The 11757-nt window shown below is 44.8% G+C and overlaps 1 protein-coding gene across 2 annotated transcripts in view; it reads left to right on the top strand.

Moving 5' to 3' along the window:
• Positions 1-11757, top strand: part of LOC106608046 (ATPase family AAA domain containing 2B) — a 139451-nt gene that overhangs the window by 34391 nt on the left and 93303 nt on the right. For both annotated transcript variants that reach the window (XM_014205715.3, XM_014205714.3), the window contains exons 20-22: positions 6418-6553; positions 8807-9003; positions 9253-9412. In XM_014205715.3, coding sequence (XP_014061190.2) covers positions 6418-6553; positions 8807-9003; positions 9253-9412 — 493 coding nt within the window. The remainder of the gene's footprint in view (positions 1-6417; positions 6554-8806; positions 9004-9252; positions 9413-11757) is intronic.

Raw genomic sequence — 11757 nt, forward strand, 5'->3', positions numbered from 1 at the left:
AGAGAATGATATATTTCTGCTTTTATCACATTCCCAGTGGGTCAGAAGTTTATACACTCAATTAGTATTTGGTAGCATTGCCTTTAAATTGTTTAACTTGGGTCAAACGTTTTGGGTAGCCTTCCACAAGCTTCCCACAATAAGTTGGGTGAATTTTGGCCCATTCCTCCTGACAGAGCTGGTGTAACTGAGTCAGGTTTGTAAGCCTCCTTGCTCACACACACTTTTTCAGTTCTATTTCACAAATTTTCTATAGGATTGAGGTCAGGGCTTTGTGATGGCCACTCCTATACCTTGACTTTGTTGTCCTTAAGCTTTAACTTCCTCACTGATGTCTTGATGTTGCTTCAATATTGCCACATAATGTTCCTTCCTCATGACGCCATCTATTTTGTGAAGTGCACCAGTCCCTCCTGCAGCAAAGCACCCCCTCAACATGATGCTGCCACTCCCGTGCTTCACAGTTGGGATGGTGCCTTCGGTTTGCAAGCCTCCCCCTTTTTCCTCCAAACATAACGATGGTCATTATGGCCAAACAGTTCTATTTTTGTTTCCTCAGACCAGAGGACTTCTCCAAAAAGTACGATCTTTGTCCCCATGTGCAGTTGCAAACCGTAGTCTGGCGGTTTTGGAGCAGTGGCTTCTTCCTTGCTGAGCGGCCTTTCATGTTATGTCAAAATAGGACTCGTTTTACTGTGGATATAGATACTTTTGTACCGGTTTCCTCCAGCATCTTCACAAGATCCTTTGCTGTTGTTCTGGGATTGATTTGCACATTTTGCACCAAAGTACGTTCATCTCTAGGAGACAGAACACGTCTCCTTCCTGAGTGGTATGACGGCTGCGTGGTCTCATGGTGTTTATACTTGCGTACTATTGTTTGTACAGATGAATGTGTTACCTTCAGGCGTTTGACTGAACCAGACTTGTGGAGGTCTATAATTTGTTTTCTGAGGTCTTGGTTGATTTCTTTTGATTTTCCCATGATGTCAAGCAAAGAGGTACTGAGTTTGAAGGTAGGCCTTGAAATACATCCACAGGTATACCTCCAATTGACTCAAATGATGTCAATTAGCCTATCAGAAGCTTCTAAAGCCATGACATAATTTTCTGGAATATTCCAAGCTGTTTAAAGGCACAATCAACTTTGTGTATGTAAACTTCTGTCACACTGGAATTGAGAAATAATTGGTCTGTAAACAATTGTTTGAAAAATTACTTGTCGTGCACAAAATAGATGTCCTAACCGACTTGCCAAAACTATAGTTTGTTAACAAGAAATTTGTGGAGTGGTTGAAAAACAAGTTTTAATGATTCCAACCTGTGTGTATGTATATAATTACATCTGGGGGTTGACAGCCCAAAGCTTCACCCCTTGGTACATGCTATCTAGAGCACTCAGCAGTTGGCCCTACATGCCCTCCTGCTCTACGCGGGGTGTTGCAGGGGGAAGAGTTTGTCGGTCTCACTATGGTCAACTCATTAGCATTGGGGGAACCTGGTCTGTTGAATAGATGGATTTTCTATCTGTCTCTTGTTTTCTCTCACTCTTCCTCACTCACATAAAACCTGTGACTCTAACCATTGGGGGGGAACACACAACTGGTATTTTTTTGTCGGGATCGCGATTGCAGTGGGATCAATTAAAGCAAAAAAGGAGTTTAGATTATTGTTTGGGACAATATACAAACGTTTTGGGAAAGATGCATTGAAAGAAAAAGTCTCTGTCTGTCCACAACGTGCTTGTTGGGAACAGATGGGGTCTGCTGAAGTTTGAAATTTAGTCTGTCTCCTTCCATGGGGTGTTTTCTGGCACTGGGTTTTGATATTCTTGGGGTGTGTTCTGGCACACATTGGTGACAGCTATCCTCACAGCACCTCTCTTTGACAGGGGGTTTCGTCCCTACACACCACCACCACCACTCTTACAGTACCAGTCTGGAAGAGAGTGAGTGTGATGGGCAGGGAGAGTGTGACAGAGGGGGAAGGCAGGTGGTCCCAGCTGCCAGTCTCCCCAGCACATGTCTGGAATCCATGCCCACGTAAACCGCATCTGGGCTGGGCTGCAGCTAGGAGTAGGGCTGGATGAGCTGGAGTTAGTGGAGGTAGTTTCTGGGGGTGGGTAGTTAGGGGCTGGTAGGGGGTGTCTGAGGCTGAAAGAGCTGGGATAGAGGTGGGTAAATGTGCAGTTAGTGGGAGATGGTTGGAGGTTAAAGGGGCTTGTAGGGGGTCTTTGTGCCTGATCAGAGTGACTCATTGCTGGGCTTCAGAGGCAGAGCAAGTTCCAGTGTGTGGTCCGGAGGTCTGTCAGCATTGTCACACTTATGTAGAATCATCCTTGTCCCCAACACACACACACACACACACACACACACACACACACACACCCGTGGAGCTGGCAGGAGTATGCGGTAGTGCTGATGGCATAAGTGTGTGTGTTCAAAACGCATGAACAGCAGGCACAGCCAACACAAGAATGGTGGCAACACCATTGATTTAAACTCCAGTCAATAAACCAATCAATGAGCAGTAGCTGCTTCTGAAGTACAGAATGTATCTGTCTTTATTGTAAAGGCCTGACAGACACCCATAGATCTCAGATGTCATTGAAAACAATGGCAACAGAGACACACACACTATTTTAGTCTCTTTCTTTGAAGCCTTTAGTTTAGAAGGCATGAAGGGTGAAACCAAGAGTCCATTTTGGGTTCTTAGAAAACAATGAATACTGGATTGGGGAGAGGGTTTTTTGTTTTGATGGGATATGGATTATGTCAGAATAGACTTTTCGTAGCAGGTTAGGAGAACTTGCGCAGCAAGTTGGGAGAATAAGGTTAGGAAAAGGGTTAGGGTTAGCTAAAATGCAAAAAAGTTATACTTTGACAAACTGTATCCCGACTAGTAATGAGAGGGGAAGGTAATCCCCCTCCTTTTTTCTACTTGTCTTTTAGCTGCTGGTGAGGCCATAATCAAGCTGCAATTCAATGGAGTATGAACACATAAACGCGCCCACACACTCCACGATACCTAATCAATTCCTCTCCAACTATTGTTCATTTCTCTTTTAAAAGTGTGTTTATCGATCGATTCATGTTTCTCTTGAGTGGCAGCTCTCTTGTTCACTACAGAAAAGGGGTGGGGGGGAGAGGAGCGAGCGGGAGGAGCAGAGGGAGAGAAATCAAATGTTTTGTTTTAGTAGACCAAAGGGTTTGTTATTCTTCCAGAGCAGCAGAGGCTTGGCTGCTGCTGTGTGCCACTGATCGTCAGCCAGGTAGACCTCTCCTCTCTCTATCCCTCCTCTGTTTATCCTTTTCTCCGCTCTCCCTCCACACATCCCTGCATACTCCACGGCCTTCCTTGGTCATTATTACCTTGTGTGTTCTGCAGACAGAAGCTCCCCTACTGTCTTTCTCCCTAACGCACCTCCGTCCATCCCTTTCTCTCTACCTCCCTCTATTCTTTTCTCGTCCATCCCTCATTTTCTCCTTCCCCCACCAAGGAGTCTCTGGCCAAGAGATGGGGAAAGAAAGGAGAAGAGGGAGAGAGAAAGAGAAAACAAACTTGTCAAAGAGAAAGAAAGAGGGAATGAATGTGAGAGACAGGAAGATATGGTAGGACGTGAACAGCAGGCTGTGGAGTAGAAGCTGTGTAAGCCCGCCCTCCTCTCAGGTTATTCTGCACAGTGATTGGATGACAAGCTCTTTAACACACATTCTCGACATGGAAGTCTAGGGTTGTGTACTATACTGTCAGTTAACTAATTCCTGAGACCTGAAGACCCATTAACGCCTAGGCTTTTAGCTCAGTTGGCTAACGTGGTCTCCAGTCCATGTTTAGCTGACTGACTTTCAATACCAGGTTGGTAACTTAAGCTGACCACTGAAGGGTCATTACCTTTTGGCCCAGTAGTTGTCTGTCTGTATTGTTAGTCTTGTTGAGTCAGTATATTTACTAACCTTCCTAAACCCACTCTGAGGTACTTGTACAAACAATTTGATTTCTCCTAAAGCCTCTGATCCCAACTCATGAATACTGCATTCCTAAAAACAACACATCTTTTGATGGGTAGACTGAGACATGTACACAGCAAAGGGGCCGGGATGTGGGCTTCTCTCTCTCTCTACCTACCTACTCAACATTTAACTCCAGGTAACAGACAGAAAGTTGAAGAGACTAAAATGGACAAGTTCCTAACCTGAATAAAGCACATGCATGAAGTTGTTGCCCTGATGCCAGTTAGTATAAGCATTAACAAACACTAGACATTGACTTAAACTAGCTGAATCGGAACCAGACAGAAACTAAAGGCACACCGAGAAAGTGGTGTACAAGACAAGTCCAGGGCCCTGTTTCCCCAAAAGCATCTTAAGGCTCAGTTAATTGTTAGAACCTTTTGTAGGAACATCGTTAAATCTCCAAGCTGTTTCCCAAAACCATCGTTATTAACGTTGCACTTGAAAACATTCGGAATCGAACGCCTGCCTCAGACCACTCGTAGAACAGCTACTGAATCGAACGCCTGCCTCAGACCACTCGTAGAACAGCTACTGAATCGAACACCTGCCTCAGACCACTCGTAGAACAGCTACTGAATCGAACGCCTGTCTCAGACCACTCGCAGAACAGCTACTGAATCGAACGCCTGCCTCAGACCACTCGTAGAACAGCTACTGAATCGAACGCCTGCCTCAGACCTCTCGTAGAACAGCTACTGAATCGAACGCCTGCCTCAGACCACTCGTAGAACAGCTACTGAATCGAACGCCTGCCTCAGACCACTCGTAGAACAGCTACTGAATCGAACGCCTGCCTCAGACCACTCGTAGAACAGCTACTGAATCGAACGCCTCCCTCAGACCTCTCGTAGAACAGCTACTGAATCGAACGCCTGCCTCAGACCACTCATAGAACAGCTACTGAATCGAACGCCTGCCTCAGACCACTCGTAGAACAGCTACTGAATCGAACGCCTGCCTCAGACCACTCGTAGAACAGCTACTGAATCGAACGCCTGCCTCAGACCTCTCGTAGAACATCTGAGTGGGTCGTTAGATATTTGTTTTGCCCTCCTCGTCACTTTATACACCATAGAGTTGCATGGTTTATCCGTCTCTCTGTAACCGCCAATAACTTTAGAACAAAGTGGACTACAAATACAAAGTTACCAATGTCTTTTCAATTGATACTAACAAGCAACATATAAAAAGATGCTTCAAATGAAAATCGAGATGACTGCATTAAAATATAAACAGTAGGCTATAGGCCTATTTCAATCATATTGAAGACATTTCATGTTCAGTCAATTGATTTCTATGTTGCTACTTGTAGGCTACTGTCTGTAATTTGACTCAATATATTTCATGGTGTAGCCTAACATGAGCAATAATGTGCCAAATTGGTGATTTAGTGCATTTTTATTGGCTAAGCATTAAAATAAGCTGCCTCAACATTTTGCAGCCGTAGGTGGTAGTATCTCTCTAGGATCTGATCTGTAGTCAGTATTGTGAAATTATTCTAATGTTAAGATCTGATTGGAGAAAGCTGATCTATCAGTAAGGACACATGCTCCAACGACGCACTTAGCGACCGTTCTCTCTGTGTTGCGTTTTGGGAAACGCATGTTACATCTTCGGCCGTTGTAGGAACGATGCATCGTTAGAACTTAGGCTTACTAGTGTTTTATCAGGCAACTGGGCCCTGTTCTGTTGACACACACACACACACACACACACACACACACACACACACACACACACACACACACACACACACACACACACACACCAGCGGTCTAGTCGTAGCAGCTAGACAGACTGACAAGCTAACATTGACGGTCAATATCAAAAACCCCATCGATCCTCTTCATGGAACACATCTTTGTGTTTATCCTTCATCTGAAATTCAGTGTTTCTCATTGTGGCATAATATTGATGTTTGCTCCATCCCAGCTTTGTGTAGCTCTTTTGGGAACCGCTAATTTAATCTTTGAGCTTTGAAAAGTAAAGTTCTAGAAAGTGAGTGGCTCAACAGTAACACGGCAACAGGTGGTGAATAAAGCAGGATAATATATTACTGTGATATTGTTTTACAGATAAAGAGAACAACCCACACATTGCTATGTACAGTACGTGCTCCCAACTTCAGTTTGTAACAACGTGGGCAAACTTTTGTTTAATGGGTTGGAGGCACTGTCCTACCACCTTTTATTCATTCAACATCTGTCTACTGCTACTGACCTTGACACTTCAAAATAATTGTCTTCAATATTACATTGGCTTTTCCCTGAACACCAAGTCTGGACAAATCCACTACAAATATTCTGATCCCATACACCAGGCACAAATCCATTGGATAAAGTGGAACTGAGCTGTTTCTACAGTTGTGTTCATACAGGGGAATTGTTGTTGTCTCTCCCAGGTGAAGTTGATGTTCCAGAGGACGTACGGGGAGGTGGTCAGTCTGTCTCCACCTGGAGAGGAGGACAGACGGAGGTTCTTCACTGACCTGCTACTGGTACAGGCTGCTAGAGCATCGCTACCCAGGAGACACACAGGTACTATGCATTCATACATGCAGAGAGATACAGGTTATCACACACACACACACACACACACACACACACACACACACACACACACACACACACACACACCAGGGTTGGGTCAATTCCATTTAAATTCCAGTAATTTCCCAAAGTCAAACAAATTCCAATCCACATTTTTGTCATTGAAAAGCATTGAAGAGAATTGGAATGGGAATTTCAGTGTACCTTCTGAATCTTCATTTTGGTTTCATCTTGTCTTTCCGTTTCCTCTCTCCTGACACACATATTGCTCAAACCACCGTACAGCTCAATTTCTCTTTGAGCTCTTGAGTCATTGAATTTTTCCTTCACGTGGAAAATATACATTCCATGGCCTAGTAAGAAGAATGTAACAGGAGGGCTGACTAGTAGTAACAGCACCTGTAGTACTCCCATCTCTCTCACCATCTCCCTCTACGACACTCCCTCCCCCTACCATTAACTTCCCTATACTCTCCTCCAGCCTCCCTTTTCCCTCTGTTCCTTCTCAGTGTAAGAGAGCTGTACACCGTGGCTTCCATGGCACAAGACTTTCAAATGGGAATAAAGCAGCGCAGATCGCAGCATCCTCTTTGATGCAAAGCAGGGGTCCCACACGTACACAGACACACACACACATTCTGACCCACACTCTTGGTATTCTCTTAACCAGCTTCACCTGGAATGTTTTTCCAACAGTCTTGAAGGATTTCCCACACATGCTGAGCACTTGTTAGCTGCTTTTCCTTCTCTCTGCGGTCTGACTCTTTGCCTTGATGACATCTTTGCACACTCTTGGCATTCTCTGAACCAGCTTTGAGGTAGTCATCTGGAATGCATTTCAGTTAACAGGTGTGCCTTGTTAAAAGTTAATTCGTGGAATTCCTTTCCTTCTTAATGCGTTTTAGCCAATCAGTTGTGTTGTGACAAGGTAGGGGTGGTATACAGAAGATAGCCCTATTCGGTGAAAGACCAAGTCCATATTATGGCAAGAACAGCTCAAATAAGCAAAGAGAAATGACAGTCCATCATTACTTTAAGACATGAAAGTAATTCAATACGGAAAATTTCAGAGACTTTGAAAATTTCTTCAAGTGCAGTCACAAAAACCATCAAGCGCTATGATGAAACTGGCTCTCATGAGGACCGCCACAGGAAAGGAAGATCCAGAGTTACCTCTGCTGCAGAGGATAAGTTCATTAAAGTTACCAGCCTCAGAAATTGCAGCCCTAATAAATGCTTCACAGAGATAAAGTAACAGACACATCTCAACATCAGCTGTTCAGAGGAGACTGCGTGAATCAGACCTTCATGGTCGAATTGCTGGAAAGTACCCACATCGAAATGGTTTGGAATGAGATGGACTGCACAGTGAAGGAAAAGCATCCAACAAGTGCTCAGCATATGTGTGAACTCTTTCAAGACTGTTTGAAAAGCATTCCAGGTAAAGCTGGTTGAGAGAATGCCAAGAGTGTGCAAAGCTGTCAAGGGAAAGTGTGACAACATAGTTTTGATGTCTTCACTATTCTACTATATATATATATTTATTTATTTATTTATTTTTCTTAATTTATATATATAAAATAGTAAAAATAAAGAAAAACCCTTGAATTAGTAGGTGTTCTATAACGTGTGTGTGCGAACACAGACTGATTGCATGGCCTCATTGACGCACGGCAGAGGTCCCCACTCTGTCCTCTCCGGGGGTTCCCCCCTGAATAAAACAGCAGCCCTACTTCCATCAGGGACTGCTTGTAGAGGTGTGAGGGAGGCTGGGGAGAAGCAAGGGGGAGAGAAGGAGCCAGCTATAAACCCAGCACTATTACCCATAATTACATTCACAGTTGATCGTTAGTAACCAGGATGGAAGATGATGCTAAAGTGAAGCAGGACTATCACTGCCTGAAAAGAAAGAAAAGGCAACTGCCATATTGTTGTCCAATCCTTCTCCTTTTTCCACTCTTCCCGCCCAATCATTTCACATCTACAGGGGTTAGAGGTTGATTTGGAATTGATCACATATATCACTTTGTGGGCCAGAGACTTGGGGGTTCAGGGTTTTTGCTGATGGGTTGATGATGTGTTTAGAAAGAAATCAATGCTGCGTTTCCCCTAGCCTGTGTGTCTCACCTCAGCTTTCCCCCATGGATCAGCTGAGAGTAGAAGATCTGAAGGGGGACCCACTCTAACACACACTCCCCCCCCCCCCCCCCCCCCCCCCCCTCTCTCTCTCTCTCTCTCTAGCTCTGCAGTGTGAGGAGGTGCTACCGGTAGTGGAGACCCTGGACGCCAGGGTTCTCTCCCCCGAGGAGCAGCGTCGTCTGGCTGACCAGGAAGAGAACACTCTGAGAGAGCTGCGTCTGTTCCTCAGGGACGTCACCAGGCGCCTTGCCGTAGACAAACGCTTCAACATCTTCAGCAAACCTGTCGACATCGAGGAGGTGGGCAACAACACATAGATGGCCTGTTGTTGTAGATATGGTAGTATACCTCAGTAGATAGTAATAGAAAGATGGGCATGTGCCACCCTAGGAAAGTTGCATTGTGAATTGAGTCCTTTCGCCCCTCTCACCTCTGTCTCCATTTGAGTGTTGCACTGATTGTAGTGAATTGACACTGCTGAACTGATTTCTCTTTTGATTTAAATGGAGTCAATAGCACCAGTTTAAATCGACTGTGACTCCTTTTAGGTGTCAGACTACCTGGAGGTGATCCGTCAGCCCATGGATCTGTCTACTGTCATGACAAAGATAGACACCCATAAATACCTGACGGCTAATGACTTCCTGGTGGACATAGACCTGATCTGCAGCAATGCCCTGGAGTACAACCCTGACAAGGACCCCTCAGGTACACATGGAGGGATTAAGGTTTTGGCTATGCCCTACTGGCACCCTATTCCCTTTATAGTGCACTACTTTTGACCAGGGCCCTATAGGCTCTGGTCAAAAGTAATGCACTATGAAGGGAATAGGGTGCCATTTGGGACCCATATTGTTTACTTATATAGCTCATCTGGTGCACCTCTCGGGACTAACAGAATGTAGGCTACCGGTAATGTTACCAGCAACATAAGTCAGTAGTAACATTATAGTTATGGAGACATCCACATTTGGGAATGTGACTAGCTTGTAGATCCAGGGATGTGCCTAGCTTGTAGATCCAGGGATGTGCCTAGCTTGTAGATCCAGGGATGTGCCTAGCTTGTAGATCCAGGGATGTGCCTAGCTTGTAGATCCAGGGATGTGCCTAGCTTGTAGATCCATCCAGGGATGTGCCTAGCTTGTAGATCCATCCAGGGATGTGCCTAGCTTGTAGATCCATCCAGGGATGTGCCTAGCTTGTAGATCCATCCAGGGATGTGCCTAGCTTGTAGATCCATCCAGGGATGTGCCTAGCTTGTAGATCCATCCAGGGATGTGCCTAGCTTGTAGATCCATCCAGGGATGTGCCTAGCTTGTAGATCCATCCAGGGATGTGCCTAGCTTGTAGATCCATCCAGGGATGTGCCTAGCTTGTAGATCCATCCAGGGATTTGCCTAGCTTGTAGATCCATCCAGGGATGTGCCTAGCTTGTAGATCCAACCAGGGATGTGCCTAGCTTGTAGATCCAACCAGGGATGTGCCTAGCTTGTAGATCCAACCAGGGATGTGCCTAGCTTGTAGATCCAACCAGGGATGTGCCTAGCTTGTCAGTTTCTCAGACTTACATTATTAGTACGCTGCAGCTATGCAACATAGTGGCATGCAAGGCTTATCTAGTGAAGACTAGCTCTGTCTTGTCTCTAACCAACCTAAGCATTGTTTAGTCACAGTCACACACCAGCAATTATCAGTACTATCTTCTGCTGCCATTTCCATTCACTTAACACTTTACCCATGTATGATGACACAGGAGAATTGAAATCCCAGCTATTCATCTGATACATTTGACTGTGACAAAAGTAATTAGATGTAGTAGATATGAGTCTTATTCATTATGGTTTATGAAAGTGCTTCAAGGCAGTGACAACTTGAAATTGGTTTTCTTTCGTCACTCAACTTGAAATCATATGCACAGTGAGACAGAACCCCCTAAAACTATCATCGCCCCAGCTTAATATCTCTGCTGTTTCTCTCTGCAAAGCTGCATCTGCATGAAAAATGTTTCATTTCTCAGTGGCCCATTTCAATCCATTTTTATCTCAACCTCTTCCTCTGCACCACTGTTACTGCCAGTGTAGCCAGATAAAAGGAAAAAGCACTTCACACACACTACACTACATTACTACCCACACACCCTGAGAAGCAGGGGCCACGTGCACTCACTCTCCACACACACACACACACACACACACACACACACACACACAATCCCACACTCCCACGCTGTTGAAGACTTGCGAAAAAAGTATTGTCAAATCAATTAGAATAGCATACATTATTTAAACACGTATGCTGTGTTGGTGCTTACGTGGAAGTAAAAGTTGTATGTATGGACTCAGGCTTATGAATAATTCCCAAGCCGTGGGAAAAACTGAAGTTCCCTCTGTGTCTGTCACAATGGAATAACTATGCTGTGGCAATAATTGAAAGCCATAGCGATGGAAGCCTAGAGACTTAGGACCCGACAACCAATCAATTCAAATGAATCTCCCTGGGATACTGTAAATCTGTGCGCCCACTAAACCAAAGAAGGTCATTTCTATCTGCTTGCTACTCTGTTAAATGTAGATTTACTCGCACGTACGTGCGTGCGCACACGGCAGGTAGCCAAGTGGTTAGAGCGTTGGGCCAGTAACCGAAAGGCAGGTGGAGAGCCCCGGTCATTTGTTTCAATGCAGTGGCCACAAAGGATGCACTAAAGGGGGAAAATGCAATTAAGGATTTTTAATAAATAAGCCTAGTACTAGACTCCATCCTCTAGTGTCCCTGGGAATAGAGTCCAGCCCAGTGCAATCACATTTTGGCATTTTATCAGACTTGCTGGCTTTTTGAAACACACCTTTTTACACTACATCACCAAAGTATGTGGACACCCTTTTCAAATGAGTGGATTTGGCCATTTCAGCCACACCCGTTGTTGACAGGTTTATAAAATCTTGCACACAGCTATGCAATCTCTATAGACAAACATTGGCAGTATTAATCACTTTGTCACATTTCTGCCCTGCTAGAGCTGCCCCGGTCAACTGTAAGTGCTGTTATTGTGAAGT

The sequence above is a fragment of the Salmo salar genome, chromosome 06, assembly GCF_965601325.2.
Source record: "Salmo salar chromosome 06, fSalSal1, whole genome shotgun sequence".
In the NCBI taxonomy this organism is placed as follows: Eukaryota; Metazoa; Chordata; class Actinopteri; order Salmoniformes; family Salmonidae; genus Salmo; species Salmo salar.